This window comes from Theobroma cacao, chromosome 1 (assembly GCF_000208745.1).
Source record: "Theobroma cacao cultivar B97-61/B2 chromosome 1, Criollo_cocoa_genome_V2, whole genome shotgun sequence".
NCBI lineage: Eukaryota > Viridiplantae > Streptophyta > Magnoliopsida > Malvales > Malvaceae > Theobroma > Theobroma cacao.
This window is the reverse complement of record NC_030850.1, coordinates 3,315,924-3,334,953: the sequence shown is the minus strand read 5'-3', so window position 1 is coordinate 3,334,953 and position 19,030 is coordinate 3,315,924. Positions and strand designations below refer to the sequence as shown.

General features: G+C 37.5%; 3 protein-coding genes across 3 annotated transcripts; all 3 read left to right on the top strand.

Moving 5' to 3' along the window:
* LOC18611247 (subtilisin-like protease SBT1.7) lies at positions 575-3,257 on the top strand. The gene has a single exon (XM_007047397.2). It carries the CDS (start codon positions 698-700, stop codon positions 2,978-2,980), a length of 2,283 nt encoding a protein of 760 aa, XP_007047459.2. The 5' UTR covers positions 575-697; the 3' UTR covers positions 2,981-3,257.
* On the top strand, positions 9,441-11,284 carry LOC18611244 (probable serine/threonine-protein kinase DDB_G0272282). The gene has a single exon (XM_007047394.2). The coding sequence runs from the start codon at positions 9,898-9,900 to the stop codon at positions 11,050-11,052; it is 1,155 nt and encodes a 384-aa protein (XP_007047456.2). The 5' UTR covers positions 9,441-9,897; the 3' UTR covers positions 11,053-11,284.
* Positions 14,472-18,282, top strand: LOC18611243 (probable protein phosphatase 2C 63). The gene is made up of 4 exons (XM_007047393.2): positions 14,472-14,991; positions 15,183-15,559; positions 17,169-17,405; positions 17,554-18,282. The coding sequence occupies exons 1-4, from the start codon at positions 14,733-14,735 to the stop codon at positions 17,821-17,823; spliced, it is 1,143 nt and encodes a 380-aa protein (XP_007047455.1). The 5' UTR covers positions 14,472-14,732; the 3' UTR covers positions 17,824-18,282.

The window sequence follows — 19,030 nt, the reverse complement described above, 5'->3', positions numbered from 1 at the left end:
AATTATTTTTTCCTCTTTTTTATCTTTTAAAAAGAAATAAAATAACTACAAAACCAATTAATAATTAATTAATATTGATTTTTTTGTTTTCATTCGGTTGCAAGTAAAGGAAACCTAAAAGAATATCCAAAAGAAAGTTCAAACCTAAATAAAATTAGTTATAGTTATAACATATCAATGACCACCAAACCATCTCTCTCTTTTTTCTTTGCTTAAATCACCAAACCATCTGCTATTCACGTCAAAGTGTATAATGGAAGGAAAAAAAAATATTATTGACAGAATTAAGCTTTTTCTGCTTTCTTGTGCCCCTTAAATCTGCCAAAAGATAAAGGAAAAATATCACAGTTAACAGCGGAGAGTCAGAGAAAGAATCATTTCACACTCTCGAGGAAAAAGTACAAGATTTGAAGGAATGGATAAAAGCATGATAGCATGTGAAGAAAAGCTATTATCTTCTTTCATCTCTTAACCTCTATTACTCCTTTTTTATTTCTCAACCCAATCATTCAAAGAACAAGACAACCACCACCGTCCCTACAAACACGCCCCTCTCTCTCTCTTCTTTTGCAATATTATTTATTTTTTAAACAAGAACCTCGAGATTCTTAGCAGTTTTTCTGTATAAAACTAGAGTTCTATCCACCCTTGCCTCTCTATTCCTTTCCTCTCTTTCTGGTGAAAAAGAGAGGACAAAATGAAGATGGTTAAGTGTTTTATGATTGTTTTGTTTCTGGGTTTTTGCCACGTGTCCTTGGCCGCACCATTGGAGAAGAAGAACCAGAGAAAAACCTACATAGTCCACATGGCTAAATCCGAGATGCCAGCGAGTTTCCTGCACCATACTCACTGGTATGACTCGTCTCTGAAATCAGTTTCTGACTCAGCTCAAATGCTCTACACCTACGACAACGTCATCCATGGATTCTCCACTCAGTTAACCAATGAGGAAGCTCAACAACTCGAGAGCCAGGCAGGGATCCTCGCAGTTTTACCTGAGTTAAGATACGAGTTGCACACCACTCGGACACCTCAGTTTCTTGGACTCAGTAAAGCTGCTGATTTGTTCCCCGAGTCTGACTCAGCGAGTGAAGTTATTGTTGGTGTCTTGGATACTGGGGTTTGGCCTGAAAGTAAAAGCTTTGCTGATACAGGGCTTGGACCAATACCAAGCGGCTGGAAAGGCGCGTGTGAAGCAGGCACCAATTTTAATTCATCAAATTGTAACCGAAAATTGATCGGTGCAAGGTACTTTGCTAAGGGGTACGAAGCTACATTGGGTCCAATTGATGAGACCAAGGAATCAAAATCTCCTCGAGATGATGATGGACATGGTAGTCACACGGCGTCCACGGCTGCAGGGTCGGTGGTGGAAGGGGCTAGTTTGTTTGGGTACGCGGAAGGGACGGCCCGTGGGATGGCCACGCGCGCTAGAGTTGCTATTTACAAGGTTTGTTGGATTGGTGGATGTTTCAGTTCAGACATCTTGGCTGCGATGGAAAAGGCTATTGATGACAACGTTAATGTACTCTCCATGTCACTTGGTGGTGGCATGTCGGATTATTACAGGGATAGTGTTGCAATTGGAGCTTTTGCTGCTATGGAAAAGGGGATATTAGTTTCTTGTTCAGCTGGAAACGCTGGTCCATCTCCTTATAGTCTATCAAACGTGGCTCCTTGGATCACTACCGTTGGTGCAGGCACATTAGATCGTGATTTCCCTGCTTATGTGACGCTTGGAAACGGGAGAAATTACTCGGGGGTGTCACTTTACCGGGGAAGTCCGTTGCCTGGAAAGTTGTTGCCATTTGTTTATGCTGGTAATGCTAGCAATGCTACCAACGGAAATTTGTGTATGATGGGTACTTTGATACCAGAAAAAGTTGCGGGCAAAATTGTTCTTTGCGATCGTGGAATGAACGCCAGGGTTCAAAAAGGAGCTGTTGTTAAAGCAGCTGGTGCTGTAGGGATGATTTTGGCTAACACTGCTGCAAACGGTGAAGAGCTTGTAGCGGATGCCCATTTGCTTCCAGCAACTGCCGTGGGTCAAAAATCTGGTGATGCTATAAAAGGTTACTTGTTTTCAAATCCTAACCCAACTGTGACAATTTTCTTTGAAGGAACCAAAGTGGGTATTGAACCATCACCCGTGGTGGCTGCGTTTAGCTCAAGAGGGCCTAATTCGATAACCCCGGAGATATTGAAGCCTGACTTCATCGCCCCAGGTGTCAACATTTTAGCTGGGTGGTCCGGGGCTGTAGGTCCAACCGGGTTGGTAACGGATACCAGACGAGTCGAGTTTAACATTATTTCAGGAACTTCAATGTCTTGCCCGCATGTTAGTGGCCTTGCTGCGTTGCTCAAGGCAGCTCATCCAGATTGGAGTCCTGCAGCTATCAGGTCAGCTCTCATGACCACAGCTTATACGGACTACAAAAACAAGGAGAAAATGCAAGATATTGCTACTGGGAAAGCATCCACCCCGTTTGATCATGGAGCTGGACATGTTGATCCTGTATCAGCGCTTAATCCCGGACTTGTCTATGATTTGACGGTTGAAGATTACCTGGGTTTTCTTTGTGCCTTAAACTACAGTGAATTTCAAATTAGATCCCTTGCAAGAAGAAATTTATCATGTGATGCTAGCAAGAAATATAGTGTTACTGATCTCAACTACCCATCCTTTTCCGTCAATTTTGATACCATAACGGGTGGCTCAAGCGTGGTGAAGTACACTCGCACACTTACAAATGTTGGCTCACCGGGAACCTACAAAGCGTCGATATCACCACAAACCCCGGGGGTTAAGATATCAATTCAGCCAGAGACGTTGAGTTTCAGCCAAGCAAATGAGAAGAAATCGTATACAGTCACGGTCACTGGGAGTTCACAGCCATCAAATACGTTCAGCTTTGCTCGTTTGGAATGGTCTGATGGGAAGTATACTGTCGGCAGTCCTATTGCAATTAGCTGGACTTGATAGGAGAGGAAAGGGGATAGTTTAAAATTAATTTGCTTCTAAAACTCACTCTTAAAAAGAAGTGGGAGTGCATTTGTTTAGTGTTTACTTTCCTAATTCTTGCTGCGCTTATAATTGTTATCCAGCTTATAATGGAAGCTGGGTCTAAGTACTTGATCTTGTTCTCTGAGAGAGAAAACAAGAAAACCAGGAAATTTTGGTTGTTTTCTTCTCAGTGTACAGCGTATGGATATGCTTTCCCTAGTAAATCAAGAATTTCATGGGTTTCTTGGTTTCATTTCACGTTATACGAGGTCTAGATCACACTCAAGTGACTGAGACTGGATAGTTGTCAAATGAGATTTTATTGCAAAAGTGAATGGAAATGTCACCAGGTAAGCAAAGCGCAATTATGGGTACCAGGACTTTTAACGTGATTTCTATGCTTTTGATAGCATAAACAGCTGTAAGCTGTCCCAACGTTCCAATGGCACTTTAATTGATAGATTGTGCTTCTAAAGTGAAGGGTTGAACTTGAACAGAAAAGAAATGTCTCATGTCTGTGAAACTTAAAGAGGGGGAAACACGAGGAGGTCTTAGCATATCTATGATTTTATGAGATAAAAAAAATTTGTCCCAAACGAAAAAGATATAAAAGGACGGGTTACTTATCACAGGATTCTCTACCAAATTAAATAAATACTTACTATATAAAGTTCACACAGAATCTTTGAAGGGTTGAACTGCTTTTGGGTCCTTGAAAAAATCTGGGTCACGTACAAGACACCGTTTCTTTGTCTCAAGGCGCGCAAAGGATAGATGGGAGGGTGCAAATTGGAAGCAATCCAGTAATAGATGTTGTTTACAAGAAGGCACGGGGATAACCTCATACCATTCTACAAGGACTTATTGGTATAAGTTTCTCAGACTCAAGGTGCTCATCCCGCTGCTTTCTTTTTCCAAGTTCCATTATCAGATAAAGAAGTAGGGAAATTTGCCGTCAATAATAGAGTCATCGACTACAACACGGAAAAGCCACATCAAAGGCATTTGCGACTCTTTGTGTTTCTGTTAAAAGAGGGGAAAAGAACTGCTCTATATGTTCTAACCTTTTAAGCCATGTATGACATACTGCTACGATCTTCTACTGTGAGAGAGAGCTTCCTTCTGGCCATTGGCAATTGTTTTTCCTTCAAACAGGAAAAATGTCAAAAACAGAAAACACAGTTCTTCGGTTTACTTAGCATTAAATTCAAAATTTTCTCTTATCCTGCTAGTGATTGAAATCATTTGATTAGACTATGCTTGTTTCTTGTTTGTTCCAAATTCTCTCTGAACTAAAAGACTTTCAAAAATAAATTTCTCTCTGAACTAAACCTTCTAGTTCTGTACATGTTCGCATGTGGGGGGCTTCTCTGATTTTTCCAGGAACTTGACAGACCGTAGCATAGGAAATGCAATAGGTCTGCCCTAGAAGTATCAGTGTAAATTGATTATCTGTGATCTCTTAGGAATGAAGCATTTCATCTAGTGTATGTAATTTTCTCTGTATCCTGGACTGCAGAAAGTCATCAAAACACCCAATTCCACCCCTGGCAAATCATATTGTCAAAGGTTCACTAAGACTTTGCGTCGCTGTGTAAACTTTTTCTTAATAATTAATAACTTTAAATAGAGATTGAAAACCACATATTGAGATAGGTGAAAGAAGCTGCTCATAAAAAGTTGAGCCAAAAAAAAAAATAGACATGTGGGAGTGATGTAGTCTGCAATAAACTGATAATCTCATTATTGAAAGGAAATATCAAATAGGAATTCTAGAAAAGCAGTCATCTGTAAAAGATCTCACTTGTAATGAGAGCTAAAATAGACAGGTTGGAGTGGTGTGGTCTGTCATGATTTAACAGCATCCAACCCCTTTGCCCCAACTACGCTAAGCGCTCAACGATAACAATCGAAGGTTCACAATCAGAGATTGATCCGAATGACCAGCAACCACTAAGGAGGAACTCTGGCCAAAAAAAAAGCAATAAGGAGGAACACGAAGCTCCCAAAATTCCCTTGCTTCACCATCTCGGGTTTCAGTTAGAATATCCAAATTGCATCTACAGAACTTAAAACTGGAATGAATCAATACTTGAAAATTTATGAATTTGATACAGTACAAAAAAATACAAACTTGTAAAATTCCATTCAATATGAAAAAACATAGCATTCTTTCTCTTAGAAAATTATTGTCAATTTAAATTACCACACAAGATAGACATACCTATCTTATAATAACCAGGTTTATAAGATGAGATCAAATTACACTGTATTAGGTAACTTAATGCCAAATAACCTCAGTTAAAATTATAATATGCCAAAAAACAGGGCTGCAGATTCCAATATGCAGGTTTTCACTAGTTTGCCTTGGTTTGTGTTGTGTTTCCTACTGTCAATTGTGAGTTTTCTGGTTGTGCTTCTGGGTACGATGTTCTGCAAGGCAAGTTCTGGCTGCAGGTTAGAATGCCTCCTGGAACGGGATTATGGTTGCTGGTTTTTTTTTATATTTGGATGGTTTATAGTGGGGGGACGGGAATGCTGCCCTATTTTTTTGCGTACTGGGCTGTTAATGAGCCATTTCAAGATGCCGCTTGTGTATATGTTATGCGTCTCTTGTTATTGTTTTCTTACTTGAGGTGTATGGAGCCAGGAGTTAGAGTAGTGTTTGTGCAGGGGAGTATATTGTTCAATACTCTGCTTTTTTTTTTTTTCTCATTTTCTAGGTTATGTAACCGTAGGAGAGGAATGGTAATGAAAGAAGCCGCAAGATTTTTTTAAAAAAATAACATACAGTTTAGTATTTTAACACAAATCAGTGAGTATCAATTAAAATCTATACTTACATAAAGTGAACGAAATAATATTAATTGATCTCAATTGTACATTCAAAGTTCTCCTAAATTGAATATAAAAGAAACTTGTCTTTTTATAAGAGCATAATTAATGCTTCCATGTCATGGCATTTGCCACGTACAATTCACAGTCCATATGACATATAAACACGTAGCCAACATGTGGCAAAGTTGCAGCAAAGGTGGAAATATCCCATATAAGCAGAAGCAACCATCCATCCATAATACAATCCTTGCAATAATCTAAACCAGAAGTAAAAATGGAGAAGAAGCAAGAGCATGTAGACAACAAGGCAGATAGAAAGGAAGAGAAGAAGGAAAGCTTAGAGGGACTGCCTGTGAAGAACAGCCCTTACGTGAAGTACAAGGACTTGGAAGATTACAAGCGTCAAGGCGTGAAGGGCATCTCCAACCAAAGCCTGGCCGTGGCGCTGCTAGCTCCACCGACGCCCCCACTCTTTCTGGCGCAAATCTCTCTTCCGAGCGTGATATCGCCGCCACCGATACCATTAACCGTCAAGGGTTCCCCTGAATCGCATAGCTATAATTACTAGGTTCTTGACAAAGAAGATTTTGGAAATAACTTGAAGTTCACTGTGGCCAATGGCTAGCTTATCGTTATTACAATTTAGATTGGTCCAAGTTATAAAATCGTTTTGGCGTTCCAATTTTCTATTTTCAATAAGAACACTATAACTAGTTTTGTTCGTTTATATGAAATCCACTAATAATTTTATATTACAATTTAAAGTATTTCAATATTGCAATGATTTTTTTTATTAATTATATTAATAAAAAAAGACTATAATTTTTTTTATATTGAGAAAAGGATTCGAATTTTATATTTTAGAGAAAAATTATACATCAATCAAAGTCAATGTTCGAATGTGACTTTAGATTTGAGTTAACAGCTTAAAAATTTTGCAACTAAATCCAATTCAAACTCATACTTTACTCAAAATATAATAAAAAATAAATTAATAAAATAAAGAAAATATGAGTATATATAAAGTCATAAACTCGTATTCATGGAAGATTTATGGTGGTCTCTTAAGGAAGGCCTCAAAAACTAAATTGATAAAGACTTTATGAAAGGTTCCAGAGTCTTCGTTTTCCTATGGTGATATCATCTTTATGTTTGCAGGTGAACACTTGAATGGCAACTATATATGCCTCTCTTGATTCAATCTTTACCTTTTTTTTCTTTTATTTCTTTGGATAAAATAGTAAAGTATTTTTGTGAAATTTGATTTATGAAGTCAATCCCAAGTAGTAGAAAAGACTTATTTATTGTTGTTGAATAAATGAGTAGAGCACCAAAGCTTGGAGTAAGACTCTCTACTCACATAATCTCATCCCAATTCAACATTGTAGGGACCAAGTGATTTAATCTTTTTAATAGAATATTTTTGGTGGTATTTTTTTTCCTTGGTACCTTAAGTTTAAAAAAAAAAAAAACTACTAACTAATAATCCAATATCAACTTATATTGATTCTCTCACACATGGTGTGCCTTAACATGATGGGTTTGGGATTGTAAGTATTTAGGGACGCTCTTTTGTGGTTGAGATAATATTTATAACATTCTATTTTATTTCACTCCATGAACTAAGTATATTTAAATTCCTCAATCAGTTTGTCTTAAATACCTAAGTCTCTAGATTCTTGGTACAACTTAGATTGCTCCAAGTACAATATATAAATACATTCTCACGCCACATTTTCTATTTTAAACAAGAAAAGTATATATAATTTTTTATGAAAAAAACTATACATAATTAATTTTGTTTGTTTGTAATCTCCATATGACATTCATTTGTTGGGATTCAAAATGCAAATAACAATTTCATGTAAATTGACAAGGTCGCAAGATTTTTTATTGTAACCCAAGAAAAGAGTAATAAAACTTTCTTTTTCATCTAATTTATTGGCATATCCATTATTTGGGTGACAAAGAACTAAATAGAAATTGTGTTTTGAAAAAAAAATTAAACGATAAGTGAATAGCTTTTTTAAATGCACGTGAGATAAAAAAATATTTATTTTTTTCAAAAACTGAAAAAAAAAACAAATATTCTTACTTTTAAAGTATTATTATTATTTTAATTTAGTCTTTAAATAAACGTACCGACCGATTATAAGCAAACCCAAGAAGAGTCAAAAAGCCTCCACTCGTACGTAGGGACCCGATTTTCTTGAATTGGGCCTTTAATGTATTGTGGAGGCTCATAAATTATTGTGAGACCCAAATTCAGTTTTCTGTTTTTGTTAAGCGTAATTCTTTATTCGTTTTATTGATTTACTTCTTGGTTTTTTCTTTTTGGTAAGCCCGTCCAATATCTTTAATCTTAAATACGCAGTGATTTTTTTATTAATATCTTTCAATGTAAAGATTATTAAAAGAGTATTCAACTGTTGATTTGAATAAAAATAACAACACTAGTTAATTACAATTAGTTGAAAAGTGTACTAATATGTTTCTCTATTCTTTCTAGTTTCTTTATTTTATTTATTTAGTTATTATGCTCACATAGAAAAGCATCTTGGTGTAGATACTCCTACTAAATTTTGAAGCAAAAAGTTTTGTCAAAAAAAAAAAAAGTCTCAACGGAATCCAAATGCCAAATCAGTCAATTTGCTACAAAAACTTTACTGCCCAATAAATGAGTGGATAACATACTCAATCTCTCCATAAAAAAACTCACTGCTAGCAAAAATGAAGACCATATCAAACTCCATGATCATGCAGAATCTTTTCAATTTTAAATTTTCAAACTCAACTGGAAAACATTTGGCAGCATGACAGGAAATTTGAGCAGAAGATGTTGCTGGGTTTGTCTGTTTTTTATCAAGAAACGAACAAGGCCTGAAACAAGAAAAAAAAAAATGTAAGAGAACAAACAGATATGGTGGCTACTGGCAATGACAATCAGGATAACTTTTTAGCCTATAGGTTCTCAATGTAAAATTGAAGTGGTCCATGAACTTAAATTCCCTGTTGTTTTGTTTTTAACATTTTTAGCTGGTACAAAAAACTTTACCTTATGCAAAGAAATACAAGTCATTCCTTTCCTGCTTGAACAGCAAAGGCAAAAACACCTTTCTAGAACAAAGTTCAAAAAAAAAGGAAGAAAAAGAAAAGGAGACCCAATGGGTCTCGTTTCAATCCATCAAAGGTCACCCCATTGCCATACACTTTCAAAATCTTTAAAGCTCCATTTTGCACCACATAAATCACAATCTATTCCCCTCTTAACCCAAAGCCCAAGGCCACCGACTCTTAATTTAAGAACCAGCCATATTTCTTTTTTATATAATAAAAACAACACCAACCCTGCTGTGTCTAGCCTCTATTAGTCCCCATCTCAAGAATATATGTGCCATTATCAACAGTGCGAATTTTCTTTTCTTGAATAGACCCAAAAGAATTTGATTCATAAGATGGAATCCTAGAGGATTCTGCTGCCGAAAAGAGACGTCCATCATAGTTTTGACACTGTGAATTATCTTAACATTCCATTCTTTAACTTTTCCTCTTTCTTTCTTTTTAATTTCCTTCCAAATTTCATGCTCCAAAGTAGATGTTATGAAATTATAAAATTTTGCATGCCGAGATTGTCTTTTAGCTTTAGGTTTTAGCCCCACTAGAGCATAAAAATCCAACCCCCTTTGTCCTCCACAATAGTATTGATGAAAGGGAGAGTACATAAATACTAGGAGTAGCTTGGTTAACGGCCGGCCTCATAGACCCTTGCTTTGTTTCACTCGCAAACAAGAAAGAGACCCTGTTTGCTTCGCCTGCAATGACTTCTGCATTTTCCATTGTTTCTTTATTGCTCCTTTTGCAGTAGCTTTTACTTGTTTATTAGACTTGTCTCCCTATTTCTCCCCCTTTCCCTCTCCTCCTCTTTCTCTCCCCGCAATTCAAAATTACCTTGTTCTTGCTATATAAATCCCACTTTCTGCACCCTTTGTTTCTCCCCAGGAGGACCCAACAGCGTTTGAATTACAAAGGTTTCAGTTTGTACTAACTTCCAAGCCATGGAGACTGCAGTTAACTGTGATGAAGAAGAAAAATGGGAATGTGAAGAAGAAGAAGAAGAAGAAGCATTGTCATTGTGTGATCTGCCAGTCAATTTGATTAAAGAAGAGAATCAAGTCCAACCAGGGAATTATGAAGATGGTGAATCCCAAGCAATTAAAACAGAAGAAGATTTCAACTTTGGCTCATGGGGTGGCTCTCTTTCAACAGAACCACAAATGTGTGCAGCTGACGAAGTGTTCTTTAAGGGCCAAATTCTACCCCTGCGTCTCTCAGTTAGTTCAGACAGCGGCCTTACAGGGTTCCGCCAAGATAGCCAGAATACTAGCCGATGCCTGTCAAGGTCAGAGTCCATGGACCATGGTTCATTAAGTAGGTTCACAAGCATTAGTAGCAGTAGCAGAAGCAGCAGCACTAGAAGTAGTCATTACTCAATAGGTAGCAGTAATTCCATCACAGTTACGGCTAGAAATTTCAATTCCAATTCGAAGTCGAATTCGAATTCCAGTTCCACTTCCAATTCCAAGTCAAAGCCAATTAAAATCAGAAACAACTTCAACACACATCCGAGTCCCAAACCCCAGATAAGATTGTCCAAAACTCGGCCGGTAAATGTCAGCAGCCGAAACCAGAAAACATCAATGTGGGACTTTTTCAGGTTAGGGTTGGTTCGAGCACCAGAACTTGAATTGCAAGACTTGAAAGTTCGTAGCAACAACAATAACGCTAATAGAAACTCGGTCAGCCGAAACAGCAGTTGTAATAGCAGTAACAGCAGTTCAAGCACCAAGAACAGCACCAGCAAGATTGTTAACAACAGTGGTGAAGTTGCAAGGAATCAACAAGATTTGAACAAGGGTTTCTTGGAAAAGAGAATAGGGTTGTTTAGTGGATGTAAATGTTCAGTTAATGCAGTTGAAACAATACCATTGAACCACATAGCCGTCATCAAAAGCGACAAGAATAATGAGAAAGAGAAGGCAATGTTGTATGCTGCCATGGAAGAGAAGAAGAAGCTGCTGCAAGAGTTGAAGATAATGAAGAAAATGAAAGAGAAAGAAAAAAAGCAAGAAGGAAAGCAAGCTTTGTCACGTCATCGGACGTTTGAATGGTTAAAGGAACTTTCACATGCAAGCTATGTTGATGAGGCCTAAGGACAAAGACTCATGAACAATCCCTCGCATGCTTTCTTTTTCTATTCTTTCATCATTATCACTTCTTTTTCTTTTTTTGGGTTTTAGTTTTGTGTATTTTGGAGTACATTGAAATACTTTGAAGTGGAGGCTCATGTATCTAGAAAATCTCTCTCTCTCACTGTCTCTCGAGAGATTTGGGGCTGTTAATCACTATTTGATATTCCTTTTATGATATATTTCAATTCACGTTTCTGGTGTAAATAAATGATTGAAAAATAACAGCCGTGATGGGTGGAAATGATGAGCGTGAACAACTGTGGCGGTGCTGGTGGAGGTGCTTGTCATGATTAAAGTGTCAACTTTAATAGGACATGAAAACGGCAATTCGTGACTGTCACTAAAGCACACAACGACACATGAAACAGGGAGGCAGACAGAAAAAGGCAGTTTAGCCCCATTAAAATAAAGAGAGAGCAAAAGTAACACATGGAAGGAAGGGCTTTGAGAGAAGGAAGGAATTGGGAATTGGATACTAACTTCTTTCAATTTCAATCCCAGTCGTTCTTTTGATGATTTCATGATTACAAAGGGGATAGTAATGCTTTGTCTCTGTCTCATGTACTGTTTCATTAGTTGATCTCCTAAAAGAAAGTTTGATTAAGTATTTGAGAATCCAATAATTCTTTCCTTGTACTGTCTCTGCTTGCCCGTTTTGTTTGGAGTAGATTGGTATATTTCTCCCTTTTAGATTAAGATAATCTTATTAATGTGGCCCTTAGATAATTAGACTAAAAAGGTTGGGAGTGTTCAGGTCATTCGGTATTTACTTTTTAAAAAGCTTCTCATCAATTGAACAGCATCCCACGCACGCATGTTAGTAATCATCTCCATCTCCAATCGCTTTCTGAATTATTTAAAGGTTTTTTTTCATGAAAAAAAAATCCCTCTCAAAATATACCAATAGAATTCAGAGGAAAAAAGACAATAATCTCTGTGTATGTCGATATGTTACACAGATTCAATCACTACAATAAGAACAAATTTTCAGTGAAGCATAACTTGAATTTAATTCCTCGAACAAATATCTTGAGCAGTTTCTTTAGTTTAACCATAATATAGTAGGCTTTTTTAGAATCTAGAAATGGAATTCGTGGGAAGTCAGTTTCACTTGGGGGGCTAAGGTTTAGCTTTGGTTCTGAACTTATACATAGCTAAGGGCCTAAGGCTTAGCTTTACTCCAGTAACTCCTGGACAAGGTCTCGAGGATACATGCTGGGAGTAACCAAGGATGTTGCTTTATTGCTCAACCAGAGAATGCTTATCCGCAAAACTATGATGGCCCCTCGTATAGGCAAAAAGAACTATACCTAACTGATTCTTGGAAAAGCGGGGAGTTTTCTAATTGTTCTCTAATTGTTGAATCTATGATGATTTCAGTTCATTACGAAACATGGTGCATGAAAGACAAACAATGTTTCCTTGGACCCTGGCTCAAGTGGGCATATTTTGATTTTAAGTTATTGTCTGGTGAAAGAAAGAATCAAAAACCTGTGTCCCATCAACTCTACTATTTTGATGAATTAGGCCAAGTTAGCCCAACTAGCTGGGAAACCGAATTATGGACTGAGCCATGATCCGTAAAAAGCCCATTCTTATCAGGCTTTTTTACTGTGATTTGTGAACAAAGTCAACTAAAACAGAAGAGAAGTGCACTGAGAAATTGAAAGCTGCAAGCTGCAAGCAGCAGACAAAAGAAAAGAACAAAAGATCTCTGCCATATCGAGATACAAGATAAGGCAAAGAGAAAAGACAGGGCCTGCAAAGCTTTAAACTCGAGTTAGTCTTGTTTCTAAACGAAGGGCTATGACTCTGAAATCAAACAGGATCTCATAGCAGCCAGCCGGAGAATTAGAAGTTAAACCTTCATGCATACTCATTTAAATTGAAATGTGTACCCAAATAGTTCTAATTTCAAAATAAAAGAGTGACTTACCCAATTGGTTGAATTATAAATTGACCGACCAAACATATTCAAGAACCTAAAAATCAGCAAACCAATATTTTCAAAAACGATCCCAACCAGACACCAAGCTTGTTCAACTACAAGTCCTTGTCTTGAAATTCAAGTGGCACCCATTCGAAGAAATAATTAAACCCAGATTTTTTTAAGCTTCCTTGTATCACCAACATTTTGATTGTTCATCAAAAGCATCGTGAGAATAATAAAATACACAAAGGTGAGGTGATATGTCACTCTCCACTGCCGATCAACTGCAAGTATTTTCAACAAATTGGAGTCTAATCATCGTTTTCATTTCTAGTCCGCTTTCTTTATTGTTTTTTCACCCCTTTCGGCTTGGAAATGTTACACGTGTTTCTTGCAACCTATTGGCTTTGGGTTAAGGGTTAGTGATATTTCTTAGACACTACCATAAAAGCATGTGAGTGTTAGCTACGACAATGAACTCCTTGCTTTGATCACTAATCACAGAATAAGTCAAGAAGTGAGACCTTGAAAGTCAAGCAAGCCTTCACTTATTGGAAAAAGAAGGGGTGAAATCTTTCTTTCTTTTCCCATTCTATTGATTTTACCAAAAAGGGGTCAGTGGTGATCACCTGTTTGTTTTCCCTTCCATTTCTCTCCAGTACTAAGAATATCAAATATCTCCACTCTCAGTGGAAATTAAAGGCAAATCAACTTTCAAATCAATCAATTGGTAATTAGATAAAGCTTGTTCAAGTGGGACGAAAAAATCCATGAAACTTTTTTAATGTGATTACATGATGCAACATTGAAAAAAAAAGAGACTAAATTCTATTATAAGTTTACTAACTCTTGTGTGAACAAAAATGTCGATAGGAATAGAGAATTCCCTAACAAAAAATACCGAGAAAAACACTTGAGCCTGTGATTTTGAACAACCGCCAGGTGTTTACAGACCTTACAAAATTGCTTAGCTTTTGCTTATTCTTTCTTGCAATCATGCAAGGCATATTCTGTTTATATTTTCTTTCTTTATTTTCACCAATGGGCAATACACCAAACCTTTGTACTAAGGAGAGAAAACCTATAATAATTAAAGCTAAAGGATCTAGCATGGTCCAAGCCGCACCAAGCGAAAATTAAGGCTCAAAAGAGCATGAAATCAGAAAAATGAAAATTTCCTTCTCATTCATTCAACTCTCAAGAAAAGAAGACTGAATTCTTCATAGAACAGCAATGGTAGCTATGCCTTTGGCAAAGCATAAACATGGGAATTGAGATTCATGGCTGGTGTGAAAATTTTAAGCAGATGGAGAGCTGATTTGGATACTACGCGTAAATTTTATATAGAATAAGATTCTCTGTCGCAGACAAGCACTGGATAAGTTTTCCCACGTCTACGTCAACTCCACTCTTTTTCGTCCTTTCGTTCTTCCTTAACCGTTTACTTTGAACCATTCCAATTTTCAAACCGTCCCCCTGTTTCAAACTCCCACGACACACCAACACCAACAAAAACAACAACAAATGTAATATTTTCAACTATCACACATTTCACAACTCCACCCCCATTTACAGTTTCGTGGAAAAATCCCCCTGCAAGCCCTGCAGTTTTTCCCTGCCAAAGAATCCCCCCATTAGTTATTTATTGCGACCCTACTTTTTTTTTGGTCAAAGACGTCCAAGCTCAACGAGATTTCTTACGGTCAAGAACATGTTGGAGATTTGCATGAGGCCACTGGAGAAGTGCTTCGGAGGAGGAGATCGAAGAGACGAGCTGTTGTGGCACATCGACTTGAAGCCGCATGCTGCAGGGGACTACTCCATAGCAGTTGTGCAAGCGAATTCTTCTTTGGAGGATCAAGGACAGGTGTTTACTTCTCCTTCCGCCACGTATATTGGGGTCTACGATGGTCATGGCGGACCTGAGGCTTCCCGTTTCATCACTCACCATTTGTTTCCTTTTCTTCATAGTAAGTGCTTGTTTCTTGGGGTTCGATTGCCTAGAATGTTTAAAGAGAAAGAAACTAATGCTAAAATATACTAATTGAAACCAAACAAACATTTGATATAAAGGAAAGTCAAATTTTAGGTTAATTCAGAGCTCTGGTCAAGTATTTAGAGAAACAGAAGTTCATTTTTTTGGTTGGTTCAATTGTGGTAGAGTTTGCATCGGAGCATGGAGGGGTATCAGCAGAAGTAATAAGGAAGGCGTTTGAAGCTACTGAAGAGGAGTTTTTGCGCTTAGTGAAGAGATCATGGCCATCTAGGCCACAGATTGCTTCAGTTGGTTCATGTTGTCTTGTTGGGGCCATTGCTAATGGTGTTCTATACGTGGCTAATCTTGGAGACTCGAGGGCAGTGCTTGGCCGGGGAGGGTCCCCAAATGGGACCAATAATCAGTTGGTAGCAGAACGGTTATCAACTGATCATAATGTTGGTGTGGAAGAGGTGAGGAAGGAGGTTGTAGCACTTCACCCCGATGATTCTCACATCGTGGTGAATAACCGTGGAGTTTGGCGGATAAAGGGCATAATTCAGGTACCAATTTTGGTATTGCTGTTGGTTTCTTTAGTTAACTGCCTCGGTGATTTGATAGTTTGCTAACTTCTGTTGTTCTAATACTCTAAATTTTTGTGCTTCTAGATTAGTTTTAACATGTTGCCATCTGTGCATTTCTGATGTGGTTTATGTTGGAATGTTCATTAGTATTTGACTGTGCCACTGTGTGTGCATTTGATCTGCTTTAAGTACCCAGGTGGAATTTTGTAGCTGCTCCTCTGCTTCGCCAGGAATTTGCAATTCAAATGGCAAGTTCCATGGCTTCTAATTTTCTTAGGTTATGCTCTAGACAACAATTAAGATTTGGGGTTATCATTCTTTGTGCATAGAAGAAACGAACTTTTCTGTGCTAGTATTATCTAGGCACTTTAGCTGATATGAAGATCTTCATATTCCTTTGTATGATTACCATTCTCTATAATATTACTAATTGACTATGCTTGCTTAGCCAAATGTTTAGCCTCTCCTCTGGATCTAGCATGTAGTTTCTAATTATTTTTTTGAATATTAGTATGATATTCCAATAGATCAATCAGGCATCTTAATCTTCTTTTGACTTCGATGGATGCACCACTTTTTTTACTCTCTTGAGCATTAAAATGGCCACATATAGATTTTATGCCATCTACAAATTTGACAATTATTGGAGACAAGATTTTCCCAGAAGGATGAACCTCAGCTTTGAGCTCAAACTTGTATGTGTAGTGGCACTGCACCCATACCTTCCCCATTGTAATATTCCTCTTGTCTTCCACTGCTCGCATCTTACTGTTTGCTTGCACTAATTTTATGAATATCACAGAGAATTTTCTTTTCATATTAAATATTTTAAGGTTTGGATATTTTGAGTTTTAGTTATTCGTGGAAAGCAAAAGATCATTTCATCAGAACTAAAAAGGAGGAGGAAAATATACCTTTTGTTTAGGATAGAAGGCATGATATTCTATTCTTTATTCTGTGGTAGTCCTTGAATCAGTTATATGTGTCATTTAGAAGTTTATTGTCCAAATTATTATATTCCCATTCGATAAATGTGCATCAGGGAATCTTCAAACTCAATTTCTTTCAGTCGCATCTGTGTTTATTCTTTCTCTGCATCCATATCCCTCTGCAAATCACATTTCCACCTGTTCAGGCACTCTCAGTCTCTCATCCAAATATAAGTGTAATTTATTCAAAGAGTGCATAGTGAGGTATACATGAATCACAGACTGGGATGCATTGTCTTGTGATGAGAGGTATATGTAATCACTTGTGAACAAACATTTACATGGTATGCGTGCTGCCTGTGACTTCCATGCATCAACTTTGCTGTTCAATTTGGAGATTCTATTTACACTTTGTCAGAGATAAAATTTCACTTGAGAACTGAGTACAAAAATGATTTCTCCAATTTTACTTTGGGACCATTCTCGTATAATTAAAGAAGTCACATGGTTTCTGTTGCTTCAGTACAACTTTATGACTGTAAATACGCTTGTTTCCCTTGCTTATGGACTTTTAGTTGATAGTTTGATCATCACTAGGATTTGAATATATGGTCGTGAAGAGCACCGTGTGATTTAATCTACAACTCTTCCTCGTTTAGGTCTCGAGATCAATTGGAGATATATATCTAAAGAAACCTGAGTTCAACAGGGATCCTCTATTTCAACAATTTGGATTGCCAATTCCTTTGAAAAGACCTGTAATGACAGCAGAGCCCTCAATATTAATTCGGAAGTTGAAGCCTGAGGACTTGTTCTTGATATTTGCATCAGATGGCCTTTGGGAGCAGTTAAGTGATCAAGCAGCTTGTGAGATTGTTTTGAAAAGTCCTAGAGCTGTAAGGCCCCATCCTCATATATGGTTTCTTGCACTTCTCATTTATAACTTTACATGCCTTGTCACTTTCCCTGTTAATGTATGTGGGCTCAAATCATTAATTAACTACTATGCAATGAGGTGGAGATGATGTATCCTTTGTTTCATAGGGAATAGCAAAGCGATTGGTAAGAGCTGCACTTAAGGAGGCTGCAAAGAAAAGAGAAATGAGATACCAGGATATTAAAAGAATTGAAAAAGGGGTAAGACGCCATTTCCACGATGATATCACTGTTATAGTCATGTACTTGGATCATCCATTGAGCTCTTCTAATGGTAGACTCAAGGATCGAAATTTTGTCGACTGGACTAGCGCCCCTGTTGACATCTTCTCTCCGAATGCTGATGAAGCAGATGTCTCGTTTCATCCTGTTCACTAAACAGCACAACCAGGACAAGCTGGTATTCTCTTTTCTAGTGAATGAACACGTTATTTATGCGAAATAGATAGATCCGGTTGGACTGGTCCTGAGAAGAAAATGGGATTTTGAAATAATGATCATTAGAGCTTGCTGTATATATATTTTGTGTATTTTAGAGGTGCCAAATTGAAGCTGCTGCTCACTTCCCAGCTTGGGTTTTTCTTGGTCATCTACAATAGTTCCCTCTTTTATGGAGAATTACCTATGCATACAATTTGTTCTTTTATTCTGTAAGATAATACACAGAAAGAATAGGGAAATTGTTTGTATACAATTTGTTATCTTTATATGCCAATCATCCTTTGGATTAGCATTTCCTGACGTGTAGGCCAGACTTTGCTCAGGGTAAAAACCACAGTAAAGGTGGTATATATTACCTAGAAATAACAGATTCCGAGGTTTGGTGCCTGGTTCGTATGAGACATTACATGATTGCTTTTGATAATTTTGGATGTTGTTGTTTGTTGGATGGCAATGAATTAGTTAAATTTTGGATGTTGTTGCCTTGTTGGATTGCAAGAGGTGACAATTGATTGCACGAGTGATGCACCATACGGAAAACTTTAGTGCTCTCTAGATTCATCTCCCTTTGACACCATGGATAAATCCACGGACAATTATAGACTTGTTGGCTATGACTACTTGAGGATCTAGAAGGAATTCAGATCTCGTGGCATCTATTTTCCTTTTGTCATAACATCTTAGTCAGGCACGCTGCATCCCAAGACCGAAATGGAGGAAATTCCTGATACTATTTCTATGTGAACTGCTTGGTAAATGGTAACTCAAGATTTTCCTTGTGCAAATTTATCAACTACCCATGTGACTCTAGAGCAGTGTTCTTCCGCTAGAAACCGGCTGGAAAGCCCAGAAAAGGGATCTTATAATTTCATGAGCAGTCACCTATTGTTAACTTTACACAATGAAACATGGTCCTCTGATCTGATCTTATAAATTTTTTGTCCCTTCTTTCTCAAGATCGAAAATTTACACCTCCAATTTGAAATCCCAAATCCTAAAAACTAAATGTCGCATGCTAACCACTAAGCAGTACATCTATGATATAACCTTGTCATATAGTACTATGTTATTAATGATGTAGCTGGGTGACAGCTGATTGTGTATCCAACTGTAGATGGAGCATTCTGGGGCCAAAAGAGCTTGG

Bases quoted from the DNA above. Each gene is read 5' to 3' on its own strand.
- LOC18611247 (XM_007047397.2), top strand. From the start codon at position 698: ATGAAGATGGTTAAGTGTTTTATGATTGTTTTGTTTCTGGGTTTTTGC.
- LOC18611244 (XM_007047394.2), top strand. From the start codon at position 9,898: ATGGAGACTGCAGTTAACTGTGATGAAGAAGAAAAATGGGAATGTGAA.
- LOC18611243 (XM_007047393.2), top strand. From the start codon at position 14,733: ATGTTGGAGATTTGCATGAGGCCACTGGAGAAGTGCTTCGGAGGAGGA. The intron at 15,560-17,168 runs GTACCAATTTTG...TTCCTCGTTTAG, and splicing joins GGATAAAGGGCATAATTCAG to GTCTCGAGATCAATTGGAGA. The intron at 17,406-17,553 runs GTAAGGCCCCAT...TTTGTTTCATAG, and splicing joins TTTTGAAAAGTCCTAGAGCT to GGAATAGCAAAGCGATTGGT.